At 42.8% G+C, this 26,356-nt stretch overlaps 1 protein-coding gene across 1 annotated transcript in view; it reads right to left on the bottom strand.

Annotated features, from left to right (window-relative positions):
- Nucleotides 1–26,356, bottom strand: part of ABCG5 (ATP binding cassette subfamily G member 5) — a 28,610-nt gene continuing 2,254 nt past the window's right edge. The window contains exons 3-13 of the mRNA XM_061155506.1: nucleotides 18,455–18,591; nucleotides 18,265–18,363; nucleotides 13,656–13,788; nucleotides 11,722–11,861; nucleotides 10,589–10,718; nucleotides 9,910–10,123; nucleotides 9,622–9,827; nucleotides 8,649–8,787; nucleotides 5,057–5,242; nucleotides 1,269–1,381; nucleotides 1–448 (exon numbers count right to left, since the gene is read on the bottom strand). Coding sequence (XP_061011489.1) covers nucleotides 255–448; nucleotides 1,269–1,381; nucleotides 5,057–5,242; nucleotides 8,649–8,787; nucleotides 9,622–9,827; nucleotides 9,910–10,123; nucleotides 10,589–10,718; nucleotides 11,722–11,861; nucleotides 13,656–13,788; nucleotides 18,265–18,363; nucleotides 18,455–18,591 — 1,691 coding nt within the window. The 3' untranslated portion in view covers nucleotides 1–254. The remainder of the gene's footprint in view (nucleotides 449–1,268; nucleotides 1,382–5,056; nucleotides 5,243–8,648; nucleotides 8,788–9,621; nucleotides 9,828–9,909; nucleotides 10,124–10,588; nucleotides 10,719–11,721; nucleotides 11,862–13,655; nucleotides 13,789–18,264; nucleotides 18,364–18,454; nucleotides 18,592–26,356) is intronic.

Genomic DNA, 26,356 nt, shown 5'->3' with positions numbered 1-26,356 from the left:
CTAGTCTCCCATAACTTTATGAATTATTATTTACATCTTTGAACCTGCTCCGTCACAATTTCCAAATAATACATGTCCCTCCAAGTTGGAATAGCATTTCAGGCCTGCATGGATCCAATGGGCACAGATGGAGTCTTAATGGTTAAAAGACTTACAATGTGCTACTGAGAATCATGTGGCATTCTTACTTAAGAAATTCAAAGCAGTCATGTATATCTAGGAGCTTAAGTTCCATTTCGTAGCAGTGTCCTTTACTATCTGCTAATGAGGTAATCCCTTATTTTAAAAACAATTATTCCTAGGATGACAAGAGCTGGGATAAATGAATACAAAATGAGAAAGTTTGCTGTGAATCTGGATGTTGCACCTGGGCAGTTTCTCTCAATGAACTGAGCTCCTTGAGTGATGGTACACATTGGGTTAGTTGACACAGAAGCGTTTGAGTTGCCTGCCAGGGAAAAGATCGACAATGTCAGATATGGTACTTCCAAGATAATTTAATCCACATGTGTTTACCAAATGCTTAGTTTACCAAATACTTAGTATTCTGCTAAGTACCCTTCTTCATAAAGATACAGGACTTTTTAGAGAGCCCAGAATTCATTATTAGATGAAGCAATAGTGAGTGTTGGGAGCCTTGAAGATGGAAATGGGTTTGTTCCCATTTTGGGTATATATCCATTACCCAAATGAATGAATAGTACTGAAAAAAACTATGATCACTTAGCACTGAGTATCCCAAGGTTACTAATGTTGTCACCTAGAAAGATTTAAAACAACTATGACATTCTGCCTTGTTCTTTCGTTGTCTTCACAGAGTGGCCTGGGATTTCCAGTGGCCAGGAGGGCCTTGTTGTATTCCCACTGCCTTCTTGTGGGATTAGGGAACACTTGTGCCAAAAATGGCTTCATTCAGCTACATACTCTGTACATCTGGGGGGGACAGGAAGCCACTGCAGCCTGTTTCAACCTGTTCAGTAGGTATAGGAACTGATTTCATCCAGAATATATTAGAGTTTACTTCAGTGTATGTTAAATCTGTCCTTTTCTAAAAACATCAGAATGCCCCTAAGTTGCTGACCTTTGATAAGTGATTAGCTTGATGAATGCTTACTATTTTAAAAATCAGAGAAAATGTTAGACTCTTCAAAACAAAGTTTTAAGTCTATTTTACATTTTACAACAGTTTTTTAGTTAAAAACATTTCCCTCAAGAAATTATGTTTTCAAATGAATATGTAAAAATAAATTCCAAAATAGAATACTTACCACAAGTGAAATTCTGTCCATAGAACTCATTGACTACGAGAATCTCAGAGCAATATTTTTGGAATGTAAAATAACCGAGGATTTTAAAAGGAATGGGCATTTCTTGTATGTTTCTTAAGAAAAAGCAAAAAAAGAGAAAGATAAACTTCAGTAGGCTTTGGTAACAGTCCTACCAAACGAAAAGAAAGGCAACCCTATGTTTCCCAAAAGGAATGTACATAGGTTTTCATCTCTCATGATAAAAATTATGTTTACTACAAAAAGTTCAAACAACACTGAGAAGTATAGAGAAATACCATTGCCCAGAAATAACTGCTGTTAACATTTTGGTGATATATGTAACACATATAACATTTTACATAAATGGAATCAAACTACTCATCCTCTTTCCTAACCTGCTTTTTCAAACATATATCTCAGATATACTTTCAAGTCAGTCAGCATAGCACTGCATCATTTTTAATCACAGCTTGGTGTTCCACTATAGAAGAAACCTTCATTTAACACACCCCTGATGATGGTCTGGTATTTAATTTTATTGTTAGGCACCATTGATATAAACATAAAAGAAAATAACGTTAACACATCACATTAGAGGAGGATGTTTGTGGTTAAATAGACTTGAGCGTGCTAGAGTATGAAGTGAGACCTGAACTGTAATGCAAGGGACGGAGAGAACCAGCAGACATTCACTGTGAATGTCAGGAGACACCTCATGCCGGCCTTGTGCCCTTCTTGGTTCACTCTGTAGCTTTTATCAGTCAACAAATATGCATTAAATTCTTTCTGTTTGCAAGGCACTAATTCAGGGTGCTTAAGGAATTCAGAAGTGCCCTACCCCTAAGGACTCATGATGGATTTGGGAGACATAGATTATATATCCTTAAGACTATAAAAATACACAGTGGTGAACCATTTGTGCTTAGAAAGTATAGAAAAACAGTACCTACCAAGGGTCCATGATATTCTTGTATTTAGTATTTACGGTTTCACCAAGTGATCCCCCAACTCCATGACTTTCAGTTATTGACAATGTTCTGAGGCACGAAATTGACTTAGCCACATTGAGAGGCGGCTAGCTGAAAGGACAGATGGGAGCCTGGGGAAGAGGAAGGACAGTAGGACAGCAGGACAGTGTGAGCACAGGCCTGTACCACTGAATGGGCTAAAAGCCTCGAGCAGAGGATCTGAACTGGGAGCAGGAGGAGGTGAGTTGAGAACGGGAGCCATGACCGGCTGTTTTCAGGGCCTTGTAGGGGCTTGCCATTGAAGGACCATGAAAACAATCACATGTCAATCAGTGTTTTAGGAGTATTAATGTGGCACCGGCAAGTAGGATGGACCAGAATAAGGACAGAGGAGGAACAGCAATCAAGGGAGCGGGCTACAGCAGAAGTTCAAGGATGAGATGACAAAGGCCTGGAACAGGATGATGGCCAGGAGAAGTCAGCTGCCCAGCTGGCTGGAGTGTGAGGAGGTAGGAACCGTGGGTCTTTGTCCTGTACTGCACCCCACAGGGCAAACACAAAGGCCCCACATGCACTTGTGATTTGACAGCGGGGAAGAAAACCAATGTGACCTGGTCACTGATTCAGTGTACAGGTAAGTCCAAGAAGAGAGTAGTCATTCATTTATTTACTCAGTCCAAATATTTTTTGCAAACCTAATTGGTTAAAGGCCTTGGGCCAGCCACTGAGACAAGCTGTAATGATGAATGAGATACATCTGCTGCCCTCAAGATGCTGACAGTCTATCTAAGGAAGACTGCAACATGAGCAGTGAGACCTAACAAAGGGGCCTGTCAGAGACAGCTTGTCCTGTCAAGGCAATGGTAGGCAGGCTTTGTGCAGGCGCAGAGGGGGACAAATCAATCAGTGAAAGACACAGGAGGAAAACCAGGCAATGACACGGAAATCCTCACAATATATCCAAGAGAGAGGAACCACAGACCCAAATTTATTGACAGGGGACCTTCCACAAGGGGGAAAAAAGCATGCATACCTTACTCTTTCACAACAGTATGAGCTTATTTTAAAGATTACATAAGAGTCTAGCAAAATACACAACAAAATTTAACTCGGCTGTGATACTTCAGGTAAATAACTTACTTAATATGTTTCTACATTGTGTGTATTTTTTCCCCAAAGAACCTGCATTCTTTTGTAAGGAGAAAGAACAAAGCTATTTCCACTTGAGTTTAAAGGAAGAGGGAGCCAAAAGTGCAAATGTTGTAGGCAGTCAGTCAGGAAAGATGAGTTGAAGGAAAAATATAAACTCAATGACTAAGACATTGATGTGGCCTTCAGGAGTAGTTTCATCCCAATGATGGGAGTGGAACCCAGGTGAAGCCTTGGGATATCGAGGTTTTGCAAAGAACCTGAGAGCATTTTGGTAATGTTGGCCACTGCCTCCCTCTTAAGAGCAATCAATCCCTCTCTTCCTATAAACCAAACACATAATGATTCAAATAAGAAAGAGGAAATGCTGCTGAAGGCTGGGTCTGTAACTTGTGGGCTTGATTTCATGCCATTGGGGTGACTGGATCCCGTGCATTTTTCATAGATGCCAACAAGCCACTTAAGCCACATAGGCAAAAACACAATGTCACGGTGTCGCTGTACAAAAAATATCTCCTTAACTGGCCAAAACCTAGGAAACTTTGTTTAATGATATCTCACCTTTTATAAGTCACTACAGTTCATGAAGTGTTTCCACACTAATGACTTCATTCGAGTCTCATGTTCCCTTGAGACAGGGGGTGCTGAGATCATTATCTCCATCTTATAAACGAAACTAATTAAGATGGAAAAGTGACTTGCCAATGGTCACTTGGCAGCTGAGTGGTGGGAGGAAGACTCTGACTTCAGGGAGCCACATGCTTCCTGAGAGGCTCTTCACAGTGTGAGCAGAACAAAGTCAAGTCTGAGCTTAGTTTCCTTACCTGAACATGGATTGCTCTGACTTAAATAAGTAAACAAAGAAACGTGATTACATGTAATAGCTGCTCAGTAGCTTTTTTGTCTGGTTTTTAAGTCAAAGAAATAGCCGTCTTCACGTTTTCTCAGGGACCTATAGTTTGCTTACTAGATCCAACTCACATCACCCACCAGGGACCACTTTCACCCTCCTAAAATTTTCCACCCTTCCTCCTACTATTTTTTAAAAATATATGTAGGTGTGCATGTGTATTTTTTTCTTGGTTATAAAATAATGCTTGTCCATTATAGAAAGTTCACGAAATAGAGGAAAATATAAAGAAAAATTAAAATGAATGTCACCCAGAGATAATTACTGTTAACATTTATTTGGTGCATGTCCTTCTGGTCCTGATACTTTCTTCAGCAGTCTCTTACCTGGTGGGCTCTTTTCTTATCTGACTATTCTAAGTTCCTTAAAATACTTGGGAATTGAGAGCTGGAATAGAAACTCAACAGTGCCAGGGGAAGAAATGGACTGAATGCGTGCTAGTTAGCCTGTAATAGGCTGTGCTTCTGCGGGATAGCTTGGTTTTTCTCCTTTAGCTATAATGGCTTATGACATATGAATCATACTGATAACACACCTAAATCATCATTTCCTGAATCTCACTCTGAAGACATTTTATTAAATAAACTGTAAACAGTTCACAGTCTAAGCAATATTGATTAGTAAGCACTATAGACACTCTGGACTGTGAGGCGATAAGAGTATCACCAGGCTCCTCTGGAATGCCTTACAATCATCATTATTAGGTGATCATTAACATCAAACCACACCAGTCTAAATCGGTTGGTATTATTAGATCTTACCTCACGAAGCCAGAGCCCATAAGCACCCCAGCAATGGAGAGCAGGGCCACCACGCTGTTGACCACATTTGGGTTTTGGATCACGCCAAGTAGCACAAGGCTTAGAAATTCACCAATTAAGTGGGGGGCCAAGAGAGCAACAGAGAAATATCCAAATCTGGCAGCCTCGGGGTATAAGGCCAGAGTCCTAGAAAAACAAAAGGTCTTTAGTTCCTCTCCAAGGGTCATCATATAAGAAAAACTGCACAGTTGCCTTCTAAGAATAAATCCATGGTAGTTAGTGGGTGGGAAGATTCTGCAGGGCAAGCCAAGCCCCCCGCCCCCACTTTTGAAAGGCCTTTTTGGAACAGGGCCAGCATTTGAGGCCATTTTGTCCTGGGAATTGTTCTGCTGGCCCCAAGTCAACTGAGCCCCCTTTTCTTTTTTTACAGCTCCTCAGCTCTCCCAGAAAAATACCAGCACTTAGAGGATGATCACAAGTCACTGCAGTAAGTAGGGCTGAAGTGTCCAGGCTTCTCCATAAGCAACCACATGCTGCCTGGCCAGTGCTGCTCCCACCCTAATGCTAAGGACTCACAAAACCTGGTTCTCAGCCCCTGCTTCTTGGAGCCTCATTCCTATATCCTGAGGTTATTGCCAATATGAGAACCCTTCACCGCTTTTCTGGGGAGGGAATTAGCCTCCCCAGGCCCGTTCCATTCCATTCTTGTCTTATTCTACCAAACCCTTCCACTGATTTGACCTTCATCTTCTTGTAAACAAGCTACCCTTATATCCCCTTATATTCCTTTCACCAAATAACATGTCCCTGGTTATAGCATGTCCTCAACAGCCCTCAGACATGGCTGCTCTTTCTTCCATTTATAGAGTAAGGAGGAGGAATTAGCATGTTTTAACATCCACCCCTCCCTCCCTACCACTCTTCAAGGTCATCTGCCTTTCCTCCTATACAAATCACGAAGTTTGCTTATACTATCACTTCTCTGCCCCAGTGCAGTCCTTTGTGAAGGCAATGTCTCAGCTTTCATGCTTTCATAGCTTCTGAACCAGGGTCAGTTTTGCACTCCTGTCCATCATCATTATCCTCAAGGTCTTTAATCTTAATAATTCATCAACACCAGTGCCTCCTAATTAGGTAACCTGATCAATTCCAGTGACTCCACCCATTTAATCTTGATCATTCACCAGGTTTTGTATTTAAATGTTACTTGTTACTTAAAACTGTTCTTTGTTAACCTGATTTCCCTGTCTCTGGTCTAATCTGGAAACTCGATCTGTGAACTATCCAATTTTCTATAGTTTCATCGACTCTCAATCTAGTGGTTTTTCTCAATGGTCTTACTTAACCTGTCGTAAAATAACCATTCCTTGAGTCTGCTAACCTTTTAAGCAACTTCCCCTCTTCATTCTATCTTATACCACCAAGCTTCTCAAACAGCATCTCCTTCCATCTCACTCCCTCTTCCCTTATAAACCACCCACCCCTCTGCTAAAGCTCTTTTTTGGAAGAGCACCAATGACCTCCTTAATCTTATGATACACCTCCTTGAACATCTGCAGTACTGACAGGTTTATTATATGCCCTTGAAACTCTCTCCTCTCTTGGCATCTCTGATGCTGCCTGATCCTGCTTCTCCTTCCACCTCTGACCACCTCTCTGCCTCTCTCACTGAGTCAGTTGCCTCTTTCCACTCTCCTGAATGTGCCTCTTAAGATATTACACTCAGATTTCTTCCTCCCTTTCTAACATTCTCTCCTAAAGAATCCCATTCCCAGGTCTGGACTCTTACTCCTCTTGCCTTTTTTTCCCCACACCAACCTGTTACCCAGACCTCAGACTAACATCTCCAGTTGGGTGTCCTGTAGCATCTCAGATGCAATGTGTTAAAAACCAAATCAATTCTCTTTCCTGGCAAACTCAATAAGGAGGTTGTCACTTTCCCATGGTCCCAGGCTGAAAATGCAGGCATCATCCATGGTTTTACTTACCCCCAACAAATCCATTTCATTTTAGTTCATTCAACTCTACTTTCCCCAACGTCTCAAAGTGATCCCCCCACTCTGTTGCCACTGATACTCCCTTCACCAGGGCCTCTGCCCTTCCCAGACAGTTGCCAAGGCTCCTCACTGGGCTGGCCAGGGTCACTGCCCTAACTCCAATCTGCAACCAGAGTGATGTGGACCTCAGCCTCCTGAGTCAAACAGATATGAGTCACTCCCTGAGGTTTGAAATCCTCCACTATGTCCCAATATCTAAGCCACCTCAGCCTCTTAGCCTGGCATTCAGCACCTCGCCTACCAGACTTCAGAGCCATCAGTCATATTTTCCACTACCCTTCCAACTCCCCTTTCCCCACAGCACAACTGAACCTTTTCTCTGGAAAGGTCTCATGTGTTTTTGCTTCTAAACTTATGCTCCTTCTCTTTCTTCCCCTGGACTACCCTTGCTCCTTTTCCATCTGTTCAAATGTTGCTCATCTCTCAAGTTCTTCTTTATAAAGCCTCCAAGAGGCCCTGTCCCTGCCCAACCAAATGGACCTTTGGTCTCCTTTGGGTAATTCCCTGGGATAATGACGGGGAAGAGACATATCCCATTGGTGCCTCAGCTTTCTCATCTTCAAGCAAGGATAATGAATAATGCCATCATCATAGAATAGTCACCAGGATTACTTGAAAGGATATATTTAAACTTCTTAGTGCCTGACATAAAAGCAAGCACTCAATATGTTAGTCATTATTATTGTCATTATATTCCTCAGCACAGTGTTTTTTTATAATAATAATAATATTTTATTAATATTCCTTATATTAATCTTACACTTTCTTGAATTAAAGTCATGTGGAGATTTGCTTATGTCCACAATCCATCATCTGAAATACTTCAGGGGCAGATGTGTTTTGGAATGCGGCAATTTACAGATTTGCAGAAGGTGTCACACTGCATAGACCATGCTTGCCAAAGTAGGGCTCAGGACTTCACCTGCATTCAAGCACATTAGTATTTCTACTAAACAGAAGTGTTGCTCTTAGGAAAGTACAAAGAGCCTCATGTTGGTTCCGATCAGATTTTGCTACTGAGTTCAGGTCTGATATGCTGCTAAGCGTCAAAAAACTCCAGCTTTCAGTCCCCACAAAGAGTCAGATGTGACTGAGGATGCACAGATGGGTTGGGCCTGTAGTGTACATCACAGATCAGAGATTCAGGGTGTTCCTGAGTGTCAGAGGATAAAGAGGCTTCATGGGGACCAGCAAGGACGGCCACGTGGTCCCTGCCACACCCTCAGCTGTGAGAGTTCACCCTCCTGCTAACCAGAACAAGCAGCTTTGCCTCTCTCACTCCCCAGGTTGACACCGACATCTAAGAGCCTGCAACAAGCCTTTCCAACTCTTCATCTTAGAGCTCAAACCAGCCAGGCTGTTGCTTATCTTCTACCTGTATTTCACTTGATTCGTAATAATTATTCACATCGCATATCATGGGTCTCTGTACTAGTAGGAGCGGTTTATCCTGGGCCTCTCGCTCCACTGGTCCCACTGGCCACGGGAGGCATGACCCGGGAGAACGGAAGGCCTCTGGACACCCTCTTCCTTACCAGTAGCACACACTGCAGCATATGAGGCTGGCAATGACGCTGAAGGGAAGCACGTGCAGCATGTAGGCCAGCAGCATCTGCCACTTGTGGTACAGGCCGTCCTGGCTCTCCTGGTCGCTGACCGCACGCAGCACGGGGACTGGGCACAGAAGGCAGGTTTCAGAAGAGCCGGTCACCACACAGCTGGTGGGGGGGGTGGCTGGGAGGGCAGGGGGTGGTGCTAGCCCAGGCTGAACTTGAGGTCTATCAGCGCTGGGTGGTGAGGACCAGCTGGGGTCCCCTGGTGACGGAGAGAAGGAACTGCCATCCACAGAACTATGGACACCGCCCCCGCCCCCAGAAACATACACTCTACCCAAACTACAGTAGGATTACAGTAGGATCATTTATTTCCGTGTCTCTAAAGTGGAGGAGGGGTGTCACCAATTCAAGAGTACACATGCAAAAGAGACACAAATGAGTGATGTTAGGCACTGTGTCCTGTTTTTGTGCAGGGTCTTGGCACAGAACATCAGGCACCTAGGTATTGCTTCTGGATTCCCACTGAGTTTGAAAACCATATGCTGGCTGTCCTAAATTAGGCTCCATAAAGAACGTCAACAGTGCAAAGTTGGCCAGGCATCCAGGCCCCGGTGAGCTTCGCCTCTTCATGGCTAAGATAGGACACCAGGGCTGATCTTCTAAAACCGCCACCATCAGCTGCCCCATCAGCTCCTCATAACTTCCTGTTTCACCTGGATCCTCAGAAACCCTCAAGGAGATCCGCGTGGTGACCTAATTCCCACTGAGGTGTTAGCAATTCACCAGTTACCTTTTCCCAGGGAAAGAACCTGCAGAGGGCCAGGCTGAGCTCAGAGGAATACCCTTATGTTGGTACAGTCTCGCAAGGTGTCAGCTGGAGAAAGGAGATATTCAGGGAGAGAGAAGCCCCCGCCCCCACTCCAAGGGCACACCTCCTGGGCAAGGCACTCACACAGGGTCACAGCATTGAGCATGCCTGTGTATGGCATGGCACCCACAAACTGGTACAGGAGACCCACGCGATCCTGGATGGCACCCTTCAGCACATCCTTCCCGAGTTGTAGAAGGAAGAAAATGACGAACAGACCCATGATCAGATTCTGAGTGAGACGCATCGTCACCGCCAGCTTATTTCTCAGTAAATTTCTCATCACTCTCCTGAAAGCCAAACAACCCCATTTCAATTGCTTTTCTTTTATGGGTGGATGTCTACCCATCTAAAATGGGGTGAGGCTCTTACCTCAAGAGAACACACAGTTTAGAAAGGGCTCCAGGAGAATCTCTGGTTTTGAAAGGAATCTTTGGTAATGTTTTCAGGTGTTTTGTTCTTTCAATAGCCTCCAGGGTTTTGTGATACATTGCTGATTCTTTGTAGGCAGATTCAATCATCTGGACTCTTCTGTAGGTTTCTATTTCCCGTTCTTTGCTTTGGGTATCCACCGATGTCAGGTCCACTGAAATTTTTTTTGCCACACAAAAAAACACATGTGCTTTTAAATGCATATATAAACACAATGGCTAATATATGTTTCATTATTGATTTAGGAGTTCTAGCCATAACACTTCATCTCATCAAAATAATACCTGTTGTTAATGCCCACCTGTAAAAATCTTTTTCAATATTTTAAAGTTATCAGAAAGGCCATGAGGATCCCCTTAGGCCTGTCTGGGAGAATCCTGAAGTTCAGCTAGTGTTCCTCTGATCAAGTAGAGGGTACCATTTCAAGAGAGATCCCCCACCTCATTCTGACAGGTCATCTATGGCAAGTTAATTGACTCGGCCAAATTAATATTTTGAAGAGTAAAATCACCAGGACAAAAGCAGAAATAAAATCCACTTGTACAGGTGTCATTTAAGCAGGAAGCTGAGATGAGGTTTTAAAAACATTTATGATCGGGAATGTGAAAGAAAAACTTACTATAAAAATCAAAAGGGTTTGAATGTTCAGGACAAGGGTAACCACAGCCACTGAAGAAATCAAGCATTTCCACCGGTGTCCCACAGAAAACCAGCTCTCCACAGCTCAGGATGGCGATTTTGTCAAAGAGCTGATCAAACGACAGACAGTCTCAGTGTGTTATCAGGTAACTTCATCCTTGTGGAAAACAAGTCTCAAGCAGTCAGTCCTTTGAGCGTCTCAGCCATTCATGAGTACTCGAGCCACTCAAAATGCATCCCTACTCTTTCCAGCCTGGCTTGCCACTGTGGATCCTGCAGCCTCCCAGCTTACACCCAGCATCACGTCTAGGATAGAAAGCAATTCATGACCTGGACAACCAGGGTTTGAGTCCCAGCCGTGCCCCTAAGTAAGAGACCTTAGACAAAGTTTTTTTTACATCTCAGATCTTCATCTATAAAAGTCAAATAATAGCTCCCTAAAAGGATCCTGAGAGATTAAGGTGAGATTTTTGGATAGGAAATCTATATGATTTAGAGGAAAAACGCAGACTTAGAAGCCAACTATTAGGAGAATATGAAGGCCAGTTCCCGCTTTTTATTAACCGTGATGTTGGCTCCATTATGTATCATTTCTAAGTCTCACTCTTTCCCTCTGTAAAGTGAAAATACTGGTATCCACCTCAAGGGGCTGTGGTGTGGATCAAATGAGCTAGTGTACAGAAGCTGTCTGGAACATGGTAGTTGTTTCAGCACCTAGGGTAGGTGCTGAAGGAACTAAGTTTCCAACCTCTACCCTTCCCAAATCCAGAGCTATTGGCTTCAATTGCTCTGGTTTAGGTAGATCCCTGCTTCCATCTAACACTAGTGGTAAAGACCTGCCTGCCAATGAAGGTAGATGTAAGAGACGCGGGTTCAGTCCCTGGGTTGGGAAGATCTCCTGGAGGAGGGAACAGCAACACACTCCAGTATTCTGGCCTGGAGAACCCCATGGAGAGAGGAGCCTGGCGGGCTACAGTGCATGGGGTTGCAAAGAGTCGGACAAGACTGAAGTGACTTAGCACACACGCGTGCATGCATGCAAGTAGATCTCAGCCCAGCACACACATGCCCACCCCTGACGAGTTGAGCTGGAACAAGAGACATCGCCCTCACCTGGAAGAGCTCAGAGCGGGGCTGGTGGATGGTGAGGATCACAATGCGGTCCCTGCGAGCCAGCTCTGCTAGGACCACGACGATCTGATTTGCAGTCATGCAGTCCAGACCGGTGGTTGGCTCATCAAACAGCATGACCTCTGCAGGCAAAGAACGGCCAGACATCTGGGTCACTGTCAAGCCTGCAGTCTGTGCTCTAGATTCAGAAAGTTGAATAGTTCCTTACTGAGCTGTCTTGTCCCATCCAAACAAATGCAGCCAGAGCCCAAGAGAAAACAACTGAGCTGGCAGGGCCCAACTCCCAGCTTCTGAGCACATTTCAGCCTCAATCCTTTCGGGGAACAAGGCAGCAACCAGATCAGGCCTCCCACATGGCACTATGGACCATTTTGGCTCCATCTCGGGTACCCTAATGGAGAAGGCAACGGCACCCCACTCCAGTACTCTTGTCTGGAAAATCCCATGGATAGAGGAGCCTGGTAGGCTGCAGTCCATGGGGTCGCGAAGAGTCAGACACGACTGAGCGGCTTCCCTTTCACTTTTCACTTTCATGCATTGGAGAAGGAAACGGCAACCCACTCCAGTGTTCTTGCCTGGAGAATCCCAGGGACGGGGGAGCCTGGTGGGCTGCCGTCTGTGGGGTCGCACAGAGTCAGACACGACTGAACCGACTTAGCAGCAGCAGCAGGAGTACCCTAACAGGGAACAAAGGCTGACGGCTGGCACTAAGGTGTTTCTAAAAGGCTGAGAAGAGGCTGGATGAAAGGACAAAAATCTCGAAATTATAGTAAATGAAGTAAGTCAGAGGAAGACAAATACTATGTGATATCACTTATACGTGGAATCTAAAATATGACACAAATGAAGTAATCTACGAAACAGACCCATAGATATAGAGAAGAGACTGGTGGTTGCCAAGGGGGAGGAGATGTAGGAAGGGATGGATTGGGAGTTTGGGATTAGCAGATACAAAGTATTATATATAGCATGGGTAAACAACAAGGCCCACCTGTTTAATACAGGGAACTATATTCAATATCCTGTGATAAATCATAATGGAAAAGAATACAAAGAAGAATGTATATATGTAATACTGAACCATTTTGAGGTACAGCATAAATTAACATTGTAAAGCAGCTATACTTGCATAAAATAAATTTAAAAAAAAGACACACTCTCATTTCATGTCTAGCACTTTCCAATACCAACGGGGTTTTCGCACTGCAAAAAACTCTGACCCATGAAACAAAGTCCAAGATGGGGCAGGCATTTGAGTGCTTTAGAGGGTTTGCTTGTAGCTTATTTCTACCCAAGAAGTATGGGGGCTCTTAAGAACATCCCTCTTATTTGCTCTGAAGAGCAGGCAGTCTTGGTCCACCCCACTGTAAAGAAAGTATGCAGATACATTATGTCTCCTTCCAAGTGTATAGAAGTGACAAAGTTTCTCCAGGTATTGGGGAAAATGATCAAGGCAGGAAGGAAAGATGGCCACCTCATCTTGGTGGCCCTTCCTCCAGTATACATACTTTCTCATATATCACTCAAAGTGCTATTTTAATTCCTACCATTTCATAAATACTTCTAGTCATACCAAAACTCACTGACTCTCCAGAGCAGACACAGTGGCACTACTATAGTAAGAAGTGAGGATGGATAGGGCAGGGACCATATTCAAGGAAGACCTTAATTGAACATCAACACAAAAGCAGTGCTTCCAAGTCTAAGAGCTGTTTTATACTTGGATGATGGAATCACCTTAGGAACTATATAGCATTTCCAAAGAAACTGGCTTCCCAGTTTGGAAAAACCTCAGTGGCTTCAGTTCAACACAAACCACTTTCCAAATGGAGACTTGTGAAGAAAGGGCTGAAAATGTCTGTAGACATGTGGAAGATGCCAGGCAACAGCCAGTAGCAGTTCTGGGTCCCACTTACTGGGATCCTGGAGGAGCTGGGCTGCAATGGAGACCCGGCGCCTCTCGCCATGGGAAATTCCCCCAAAGCTGTAGTTGCCAATCAGTTGATCTGCCACGTGGCTCAAACTCAGCTCCGTCATGACTGCCTCCACCTGTAAGACACAACGTCCAGGAAGGCTGGTCACTGCTGGGTTGCTGTTCCAATTCATAGGCTGAGGATGGCAGGGGAGTGGCAACACACTTCTCTTGAGTGTTTGGGCCACTTTTAGACTCACCACATCCTAGGAAAATCACCCTTAATACAGAAGAATCCAATTTGGTTTAAATCACAATGGGTTTCCCTGGTGGCTCACAGGTAAAGAATTCAGCTGCCAAGCAGGAGATGTGGGTTCAATCCCTAGTTGGGAAGATCCCCTGGAGAAGGAAATGGCAATCCACTCCAGTATTCTTGCCTGGGAAATCCCATGGACAGAGAAGCCTGGTAACCCACAGTCCATGGGGTCTCAAAGAGTCGGACATGACTTACCAACTAAACAACAACAAATCGGATTAAAATAAATAATATGAATTTGTTTTCCCCGAAAGACTTTAGAACAACAAAAAACTGCTTCTACTAGTTTCAGGGAAATTCAGCAGGAAACAATGGAGATTTTGTTGAACTCCTGTTTTCAGATGCTATAGTTAGTCCAGCCCATAAGAAAACCCCCAAAGATGTAGTTACGAAATAGCTTAATTTTTTAATCTTTGGGTTTTGAAACTTTATTATAATAAATGTTTCATATGTTTAAGAAAAGATTCAATTTCGTTTGAACTAAACCTCACTTTTCCTCTGTAACCCAAATAAGTCCTTGAGTCCCATGTGATCCAATCTCACTGTGGTTTTGGATCAAATATACTCCAGCTATCAAAAATACTTAAAAACAAAGCCAATCTTTATTTGAATCTCTTTAAGGACTTTAAAAGGGACATAGTTTATAATCTCCAGCCACACTTTAAAAAGTTCCTTTTTCCCAATTCTTGTCACCCTGCTTATCTTACACCCTACAGCTCCCTGAAACCCTCTCCTCACTCAACTCACCAAAACAATAATCACTAAAAAAAATTCTTTACTGACTCTCAGATCAAGAAGGTTGGCCTTTTCCCTCCCTCTCCCTCTTTTCTTCCTCAGCTTATCCCCTCTCCAGAGACCCTTCAAAAATCTATTTCTGTCTCTCCCCTGATTGAATACCCTTCTCTGCATTAGACCCTGGGGAAAGCAGATAGAAAGAGACTGAGAATACTTGTATATATGGCAATGAGTTTTGTTCCCATACATCTCTAATGAGATTGTGTTTCTTTTACAATGAAAAAAGAAACAAAATACCACATTAAAAAATAACAACAACAAAGAACTAAATTGGAGTAAGGGAGGGAATAACTTATGGAACAAAGTTCCAGAGGAAACAGGGAGTTGGAGCAATACAGGAAGCTTTCACCAAAAGAAAAGACACATCTGAAACAGATACAAAGGAATAATGAGGTGGTTAAAAATGCGTACGTAAGCTGGTATGATTTGTACTGGAAAAAAGAAGGGTGTTTTCTTGCCATCAGAGTGGAAGGATTCTGGAACTGAGTTTCACTTGACATGGCAGGGTTTACACGTGCACCAGCCAGGGCAGATTTCTGAGCATCACTTTCATCTGCTCTGCAACAGCAAGAAAGGAGTAAAGCTTGCCCCTCCTGGCTCGGAAGGGATGGAGAGAGGAGACATTTACTAAATCTGTTTCATATGTCTCTGGCTAGAAGCCTCTCCCGTTTTGCAAACTGCACTGAGAACAGAATAATTCTCAGCATCTTGGAAGGGACCACGAGGATCACTGGGATCATCAATCCGCTCCATGCTATGTGATTTCACATAAACTGATTTATTCTTCATATCAGCTCCAGGAAAGATGCATCATTACTCTATTACAGGGAAGAAAGGTCCATAGACTGCTAAAGGTCACAGCATTAACAAATGGCAGAGCTGGGACTCAGAGCAAACCATGTGGGTTCTCAAGTGGTCCAAGAAGTATAAGGGCGGGCACAGTCTGCCCACATCAATCATGGCTTTAAGTTTGGATTTGCAGAGGACAGAAGCAGATCTGTTGCACTTTCTGCTCTGTCTAGTCAAAGCTATGGTTTTTCCAGTAGTCATGTATGGATGTGAGAGTTGGACAATTAAGAAAGCTGAGCACCGAAGAATTGATCTTTTGAACCGTGGTGTTGGAGGAGACTCTTGAGAGTCCCTTGGACTGCAAGGAGATCAAACCAGTCAATCCTAATGGAAATCAGTCCTGAATATTCACTGGAAGGACTGATGCTGAAGCTGAAACTGCAATACTTTGGCCACCTGATGCGAAGAACTGACTCATTTGGAAAGACCCTGATGCTGGGAAAGATTGAAGGCAGGAGGAAAAGAGACGAGAGAGGATGAGATGGTTGAGTGGCATCACCAACTCGATGGACATGAGTATGAGCAAGCTCTGGGAGTTGGTGATGGACAGGGAAGCCTGGCATGTTGCAATCCATGGGGTCGCAGAGAGTTGGACATGACTGAGTGACTGAACTGACTGACTGCTCTGTTTATCATAGATATTTCCTTCTCCCTAAACTACCTTGTCAGGATTTTACATCCTATAGACTGTATCTGCTCAGAAAGTACCCTCAAGCAGGGAGAATGTTATGATAGGAAAGTTTGAAGGACACTTAGGGGCTGCAAGTGCCAGGAAGAGGGACCACTCACAGGAAGTGAATTTGCCATTGACCAATTTCAGATACTCTTGAATTTTCTGAGTATTTGTGCAAATGTATGCATTTTCAGGAGGTAAAGTTCAGTGGCTTTTTCAGATTCTCTCCCTGGGGTATGTGATATAAATGGATCACCATCTCAAAAGAATCTGCTTATGACTTTCTTTCTTCAACTCAGATACCAATGATATCTTCTCCTACCAGTTTTAGAGGAAAAAATACTAAAGCAGAGAGTCAAGCCTGCAGAGGGCTCATCTGTCACTGTCAAGGGAGCTAAGTCATGGGAACATGCCTGTGCCTTCCCATGGAATGAACTCTAACCTCCATCTTTTCAGACCACAATGGGGCCCAGGGAGGCATGATGGAGCCAGAGAACCTGGTTTGTGTCCCAGTTCTGCCGGTCTGAGGTGCTGGATCTCGGTCTCCTTGGGTATAAATTTCTTGAGCTTAAAGACAGAGGTAATGCCTCTTTCATAGAGCTTATGCCAGAATGAAATCAGATACTGTGTGTGAACAAAGTCTGATGGATGTCAGCCGGGATGAGAGTACAGAGTATAAGCTGGGAGAATAGCAGGAACCTTACAATGCCTTTTGAGCACTCTAATGTAACCTCCAGGGAGGAACAGGGCTAGCCCTCCCTCTGTGGGGCTGATGGCTCTTCTTGAAGGCTCCTCTAGAGTGAAAGCTATACACCAGGACATCCAGAGCAGTGAGTCTAGGACTCTGAAACAGAAGAATGCCCTTTTCTGACCCAGCATTACAACAGCAAGCCTGCCGGTACTCCAGACACCATTCAGACCTAGCTCCACTCACCAAGCCCTGTTTGAGAGCCCAGCATGTGGGTCAAGAGGAGTAATTCCCTGATGACAGGTTCAAAGGGGCCTGATAAAAATGGAGTGACTGCTGCCCCTTCAGCTGAGATGAAGGGTTCCCTCAGAGCCTCAGTGGCATTGAAGACAGACCAGCTTTGGCAACTGAAGTGCAGATGTAATGTGTGTACCCAGGAGGAACCTCGTTGAGCTGCAGGGTGAAGTCTCTGAGGCAGATATCATGGGCAGAAACCTCCTTCCCAGGGAACTGTGCCTGCTCTGCAGGTGGCATCTTGACCTGTTTTTGGTTCCCTGTGTGTTTCCAGTCCAGACAGAAATGAAACAATATTTTTAGGTGAGATCCCTATGAGTTTACCCACAACTACTTCTAAACTGGGTCCACTTAAGGAAACATTAGAACCTAGGAAGAGCTGACAATTCACCAACTGAATCCAGTTTGGATGAGGCACATTCAAGACGTCTCAAATAAAGTTGAGAAAAATCTCAACAGGACTGCAGGGCAGTGAATGAGGAAAACAACCACATCCGTTCAAATAGAGAGCTCCCAGGACAGCACCATCCAATAAAAATATAATGCAAGCCACATTTAGAATTTAAACATTTTAGTGGCCATATTTAGAGAGTGAAAAGAAATGAGAAATTAATTTTAGTGGTATAATTTCTTTAACCCTATACAACCAAAACATTACCATTGTAACCAACAATTGATATTTTAAAAATTACTAATGAGATATTTTAAGCTCTGTTATTCCAGACTAATTTTCTAAAATCTGGTGTGTATTTTACACTCATAGCACATCTCAATTAGGTCTAGTCATGTTTCAAGTGCTCCAAAGCCACATGACAAAAGCCACATTTCAAGTGCCACATTTGAAGCCACATTTCAAGTGCCCCAAAGCCACAGTGGACAGAGCAGCTCTAGACTCTTAGACGGTGAAGACTGATGGGGAGGAATGGGCAAATGAAGGGACGAGGGATAATGAGGCCACAGTGAGGTGATGCCCTGGGTGGCCCCAGGGCGGTACCCACCTTCTTCTGGAAGAAGCTCTGGGAACCGTGGCGGATGGCCAGCAGTGCCGTGTAGTTCAGCGTCTCGCGGACAGTGAGGTTGCTCAGCAGAGTGTCGCTCTGCGGGGAGGGACCTGTCAGCATCTTCTGAGGTGCCCCCCACCCCACCTCCCAACTCCCAACTCCTGTGGGCGGGCCAGGACGCGGGCACCTGCAGGACGTAGGAGAAGCAGTCCTGAAACTGCTCCCTGCGCAGCTCCTGGCCGTTCACGAACACCTCCCCAAGCAGGGTCCCTGTGCGCCGCAGCCTCCCGGACATGGCGTCCAGCAGCGTGGTTTTCCCTGAGCCTGGGAGGCGACAAGAGAAGGGCCTGGAGGAGGCCATGCACGAGGCCTCACAGGACTTCCCAAGACCCTCGGTGAATCCGTTGTCCAGCCCTGACTTGTTCTCCCTTTGGCTTCGTGGGCCAGACTCATGGCTGGAATGAGTCCTTCCAGCTTGTCCCCTTTCAATGAGAGGGGATGAGCTGTTTCTCTCCTCCAGGTCTGAGCTGGAGGAGCTCTGTCTGCCTATTTATTCTCTCTTAAAGCTGCTTGAGGCTGAAAAAGAAAACACAGGATCAGACTCAAATGAAAACCATGGCTCTTGGAAACATTTAGACTCTAGGGCGTTTGGATTTCTTTTTGTTTGTGACCCCCTGGGATCTTCTGCTGGTTCCTGGATGTAGTGGACACGGCCCAGAGCCTCGCTGGTGTGGTTGAGTACCAGCAGCATCAGCACCGTCTGAGAGCTTGTCAGAAATGCAGAATCTCAGGCTCCAACTCCTAACTCAGATTCTGTATTTTAACAAGAGGCCTGGGTAGTTCTCATGCATATTTGAGTGTGAGAAGCACTAGCTTAGTGAGTCCTTCAGTAAAAACCAAGTTGGCCTCAGCCTACACTGAGAGTCTTGAGCATAACCTAGCAGGTTGTTGCTAAGAACTTTCCCATGAGATGGGATGAACTAAATTCCCTGTACTGGAGTGACTGGAAGGTGAGGTTTCTCCTGGTTGGCTTTGTCTGGGGTTAGAGTGATCTCTTAGGGTAAGACACCAGCTGGCCCTTCCCATTCTTGTTGGACACAAGTTTACGTGGGCCCAGTTAATACATGGGCCCTGGAACAGAAGTCACCAGTCCTTTCCTGAGTAAGGCTGTTAAGAAGTTAGAATGAGTAAGAAAGGAAATTATCTGGAGGCTCTGGGCTCTCTGAGAAGATGGCAAGAGAATTCTACTGAGGACGTGATGACTTGTGCAAAACAAAAGAAAGGATCTTTTGTTCAAATATTTTAAAGAAACTGCTGATTGCTCTGAGAGGTACAAAGATGAAAAGCCAAGCTCATGGAGCAGTGGTTTTCTTATCTGACCCACGACTGACAAAGCTCAGAATCAGCCCCAGTGTGCTCAGGGAGAGGTCAGTGTCAGGAAGGGAGCAGAGTGATTGAAAAGAAACAAAATGTGACTTCACTAGGGTTGTCTTTCAGAATGTGCCCTGAAGTTTCTCAGCCACAATATTAAGCTTTGTCTGTGGTTCTTCTAACTAGGAACTTCCTCAGCCTTACATTTCTAGCATCCCATCTCAACTCTAACAGACCCTCCAACAGCATATAGCCGGGCTTCCAGTTCCACCACTACCTCAGAACTAGCCTCCCTTGGGGCTAGTTTCTCTGTGTGCTGTCTGACCTCTCAGCAGCATCTGATACTGTGGCTTGCCCTTTTCTGTAAATCTCTCTCTCGGCTCGAGTGTCACCTCATCCTCTTGGTTTAATCCTGTCAGTCTGGCTGCTCCTTCTCTCCTCCTATGGTGACCCTCGGGGTTCTTCTCATGTCACACATCCTCAGTGAGCGGTAGTGAGCAGCTACTAGTACTCAGCGTGCGAGGGAACCGCTTTAGGTGGAGCTTCTCCAGCTCCAGTCAAGCCTTCAGCTGACTGCAGCCCCAGCTGACATCTCACTACAACCTCATGAGAGACAGAACTATCCAACTGAGGCATACCAAATTTCTGACTCATAGAAACACTGAGAGATAATACCTGATTTTTATTAAGTCACTTAGTTTGGGTATTTTTTAAACATAAAAATAGGTAACTAATACTGTCTTTTGTTTAAATATGTATTAAATATTTATTAACTCATTTCTGGGGGTACCAGGAGGATAACAAAGCTCAAGCAAAAAAGGGTATGAGAAACTAGTATGCATAATCAGTGAAGAAAAGAAGATTGGAGTAAATCGCAAAGTTACATGGTTAATGCCTTAGGATGTGACACCAAGCGTACAGGTAACAAAAGAAAAAAATAGACAAACTGGACTTCATGAAAATTTTAAACCTAAGTTTTTCAACAAAGACATTATTCATAGTGTACAAAGGTAGTCCACAGAATGACAGAAAAATATTTGCAAATCTTATATAACGGATTAATATCCAGAATATACAGAGAGAACTTCTAAAATTCAACAACAACAACAAACAAACAAATCACCTGATTCAAGATTGGGTAAAAGATTTAGGGAAACAGAAATCAACACTTAGTATGAGATATCCCCTCACACCTAATAGCTACTATCAAAAAAAAACCCAGAAAATAACAAGTGTTGGCTAAGATGTGGAAAAATTGGAACCCTTGTGCACTGTGGCTGGGAATATAAGATGGTACAGCCACTGTGGAAAACAGTATAGTGGTTTCTATAAAAACTGAAAATAGAATATGATCTAGCAATTCCACTCTGGGTATATACCCTAAAGAACAGAAAAACAGAGTCTTGAAGAAATATTTGTACACCCTTTTTCACAGCAGCATTATTCATGATAACTAAAATGTGGAAGGGAAGTGTCCATTAATGGATGAATGGATAAGCAAACTATGGTCTGTACATACAATGGAATATTATTCAACCTTAAAAATTAAGGAGATTCTGCAATATGCTGCAACATGGATGAACACTGAACACACTATGGTAACTGAAATAAGCTAGCCACAAAAAGATAAATATTGTGATTCCACATATTTGAGGTACTCAGAGTAGTATGGAACATAACTACACTTTCATAAGGACAGAAAGGGTAGTGATGGTTGCCAGGACTGAGAGAAGGGCAGAAAGGGAGTTATTCTTTAATGAGAATATAGCTTCCATTTTACAAGATGAAAAGTTGTGGGGATGGATGTCAGTGATGTTTGCACAACTATGTGAATGCATTTAATACCACTGAACTGTATACTTTAAAATGGTTAACATGGTACACAAAAATATACTCAAAATGGCTTAACAACTTATATATGAGACATGACACCATAAAATTCCTAGAAGAGAATATAGGCAAAACATTCCCTAACATAGATTATAACAATGTTTTCTTAGGCCAGTTTCCCAAGGCAAAAGAAAAGCAAAAATAAGCAAATAAACCTAATCAAACTTATAAGCTTTTTCATGGCAAAGGAAACCATAAACAAAATGAAAAGACAATCTATTGACTAGGAGAAAATATTTGCAAACATGTTACCAACCAGGGCTTAATTTCCAAGATACACAAACTGCTCATACAGCTCAATAAAATACAAAAAAAAAAAAAAAAAATTAAAAAACGGGTGGAAGACCTAAATAAACATTTCTCCAAAGAAAACACACGGATGGCCAACAGGCACATGAAAAGGTGCTCAACATAACTAATTTTTAAAGAAATGCAACTCAAAGCTACAATAATGTATCACCTCGCACCAGTCAGAATGGCCATCATGAAAAATTCTATGTAATAAATGATGATCAAGGGGGTGTGGCAAAAAGGGAACTATCCTACAATGTTAGTGGGAATGCAAATTGCTACAGCTACATTAGAAAACAGTTATGGAAGCTCATTTAAAAACTAATGACAGCTATCACATAATCCAGCAATCCCACTCCTGGGCATATGTCCAGAAAAGATGAAAACTCTAGTTCAGTAAGATATACACATCCCAATGTTCATAGTGGCACTATTTATAATAACAAAGACATGGAAGCAACCTATGTATCCACAGACAGATGAATGGATAAAATGAGGTATGTATAGATATTGATATATGTTTATATATATCTATGTATACACACACACAGGAATATTACTCAGCCACAAAAAAAGAATGAAATAATGCCATCGGCAGCAACAGGGACTGAGAGATCATCATACTAATTAAACCAGAATTAAATACAGAATTAAGTCAGACAGAGAAAGACAAATATCATGTGATACCACTAATGTGTGGAATCTTGAAAAATGACACAAATGAACTTATTTACAAAATAGATACCAGACTGACAGATATAGAAAATTAAATTTATGGTTACCAAAGGGGAAATAGGGGCAAGAAAGGGATACATTTAGGATCTGGGATTAAACATATACTCTACTCATATAAAATATAAAAATAATAAGAACATACTGTATGGCACAAGAAACTATACTCAGTATCTTATAATAGCCTACAATGAAAAAGAATCTGAAAAAGAATATTTATATAATTGAATCTCCTTGCTTCACAATTGAAACTAACACAACATTGTCAACTGTACTTCAATAAAAAATTGAAAAATAAAATGGTTAAAATGGCAAAGTTTATATTATGCATATTTTACCACAATAAGGAAAAGGGGGAAAAAAAAGGTTAGTGCCCTACAGGGCAATAAAACCATGACCTTCAGGATTATCTCTTCTAGAAGGACAAAAATCATCTGAAACTAGTCTTCTGCAAAGGAACATGCAGCCTAGAGTCTAAGAATTACATGATAGATAATAATGAGTTGAATAAAATTACCTTCCCCCAGAGAGTGGCTGACTATAGGCAGGCTTGCATTAGACCATTCTCTAGTGAGACTGTGAACACCTAAGTCATCTTCTGCTTCACTAGTAAAGATTTGATAAAAACACTGCCTTAGATAAGACACCAATGAAATCATGTTATGAAACACTAAAAGCAATTCATAGAATTAATTCATTTGCTTAATCATTTATTCAGCAAATACTTATTAAGCACGTATTATGTGGCAAGCCCTGTCCTAGATATTGAGGATCCATCAGGGGAAGAAAAGACCAAGCTCCCATCCTCATGGAACTTGAAGTCTACCAAGAATTCATGTTCAGTATAAAAGGATAGACAGTCATAAAACCATGGCAAGGAATTATCAGAAACCAGCCCATGGGACCCTAGAAGAGGGGGCCCCACCCTGTTCTGCTGAGATGTGTATGAAGCGTGATACTGGCCTGTGGCACACACTTCCAAGAAGTGGGTTCAATTCCTTGTTGTGCTACATGCCACCCCTTTTATCCTACACAGAGAAGGAAGCAAGTGACACAATATTATAGGAACAACTCAGCTTTTCTCTTTAAAGAAGTATAATTAGCAAAATAAAAATGAGAAGGACCCTGGGTGTTATGGTACATGCATACAGTTAGGAATGGTTAAAAATTGAAAAAAGAAAAATGAAAGGAGGGACTTTCCTAGTGGTTCAGTAGTTAGGACTCTGCGTTTTTCACTGCTGAGGGCATGGGTTCAGTCCCTCATTGAGGAACTAAGATCCCATGAGCCATGTGGCATGGGCCAAGAAAAAAGAAAACAAAATGAAAGGAAATCTCAGCAAAGCGTAACCCTTCTCACCAGTGAATTCCTTTTCACTTCATCTTAACAGCACTACTCTTAACCATCCAGTTGTTCTCCCCACCCCCTGACTGTGGCAGGAGAGTGGCTATGGATGTAACTCCCTGAGTTGAAAAAGGCTGACCACGCTTAACTTTTATCACAGAATTACACTGCCCACCTCTATCAAAAAAAGCAATGCAAGTGGAGAGTAGCTGAAAGTGTCAACAGTTTGCAAGCAAGAACCCAATCAAAACAGGCTCCTGGGAAGCAAATTTGTCAGAATCTTTCAACCTTAAAATGTGCAGGATAACCTAGTGCAGTGGACCCTGTGATGTGCCACATGGATGCCCTCTTCAGGGCCAACACACCCCTTCCCCCACAGCTGTGCATCCTCAGCTGTGACCCTCACAGAGCATTGCCCCACCCCCAAAGGGCTCCACCCTCCCAAGCAATGATTGGCTGATGCAGGGAAAGAAGAGGGGAAGAACAAGGTAGAGAACAGGCATGTAAATAGCCTCAGTGGAATCTGTATTATTTAGGGTTTGTTTTTTTTTCCCCCAAAAAAGGATCTGAAGTAAATATGGTATAAAGTTAAGATTTGATAAAGTGAGTTATTAAGACAGGAATATTATTAACTCTCTATCTTGTCTTCGTGTTTAAGTGAAGTGAGTGAAAGTCACTCTATGCAACCCCATGGAATAGTCTATAGAATTCTCCAGGCCAAAATACTGGGGTGGGTAGCCTTTCCCCTCTCCAGGGGATCTTCCCAATCTGTGTGTTTAAAATACATCATAATTTTTAAAAGACCAGTGCATATGGGGGGTAAACAGCATCTTTGTGCTTATTCAATTCCTATTCCCGTCGCCAGGAAGGAAAATTGTTTACTGAGCACCCCTATATGCCAAGCACTATTTTCTCTGAAATAGGAATTAACTTACATGTTCAGCAGGATGTCATTTTTTTCAAGGATCTTTCTAAAGATTCTTTAAACCTTTAGATGGTTTTCTGAAGACCTATAAGACCTTCTAGAACTAACACCAAAAAAAGATGTCCTTTTCATCATAGAGGATTGGAATGCAAAAATAGAAAGTCAGGAGATACCTGAAGTAAGAGGCAAGTTTGGCCTTGGAGTACAACATGGAGCAGGACATAGGCTAATAGAGTTTTGCGAAGAGAATGAAACGAACATACCAAACATCCTCTTCCAACAACACAAAAGACAACTCTACACGTGGACACCACCAGATAGTCAATACTTAAATCAGACTGACTATATTCTTTGTTTGTAGCCAAAGATGGAGAAGCTCCTTACAGTCAGCAAAAACAAGACTGGGAGCTAATTGTGGCTGAGATCATGAGTTCCTAATTGCAAAATTCAGGCTTAAATTAAAGAAAATAGGGAAAAACACTAGTCCATTAAGGTATGACTAAAATCAAATCCCTCATGATCATACTGTGGAGGTGACAAATAGATTCAAGGGATTAGATCTGGTAGACAGAGTGCCTGTTGAACTATAGATGGAGATTCATAACATTGTACAGGAGGTGGTGACCAAAACCACCCCCAAGAAAAAGAAATGCAAGAAGGCAAAGTGGCTGTCCAAGGAGGCCTTACAAATAGCTGAAAAAGAAGAGAAGGCAAAGGCAAAGGAGAAAGGGAAAGATATACCCAACTGAATGCAGAGTTCCAGAGAACAGCAAGTAGAGATAAAAAGCCTTCTTAAGTGAACAATGCATAGAAATAGAGGAAAACAATAGACTACGAAAGACTAGAGATCTCTTCAAGAAAACTGGAAATACCAAGAGAATATTTCAAGCAAAGATGGGCACAATAAAGGACAGAAATGGCAAGGACCTAACAAAAGCAGAAGAGATTAAGAAGGGGTGGCAAGAATACACAGAAGAACTATAAAAAAGTCTATATGACACAGATAACCACTATGGCATGGTCACTTACCTAGAGCCAAACATCCTTAAATGTGAAGTCAAATGGGCCTTAGGAAGCAATACTACAAACAAAGCTAGTGGAGGTGATGGAACTCCAGCTGAGTTATTTCAAATTCTAAAAGATGATGCTGTTAAAGTGCTGCACAACAAATTTGGAAAATTCAGCACTGGCCATAGGACTAGAAAAGGTCAGTTTTCATTCTAATCCCAAAGAAAGGCAATGCCAAAGAATGTTCAAACTACTGTACAATTGCAGTCATTTCACATTCTAGCAAGGTAATGCTCAAGAGCCGACAAACTAGGCTTTAGCAGTACGTGAACCAAGAACTTCCAGATGTACAAGCTGGGTTTAGAAAAATCAGAGGAACTAGAGATCCAATTGCCAACATTCATTGGATCATACAAAAAGCAAGGGAATTACAAAAAACATCTACTTCTGCTTCACTGATTATGCTAAAGCCTTTGACTATGTGAATCACAACAAACTATGGAAAATTCTGAAAGAGATGGGAATACCAG

This window comes from Dama dama, chromosome 11 (genome assembly GCF_033118175.1).
Source record: "Dama dama isolate Ldn47 chromosome 11, ASM3311817v1, whole genome shotgun sequence".
Classification (NCBI taxonomy): domain Eukaryota; kingdom Metazoa; phylum Chordata; class Mammalia; order Artiodactyla; family Cervidae; genus Dama; species Dama dama.
This window is presented reverse-complemented; position numbering and strand designations above follow the sequence as displayed.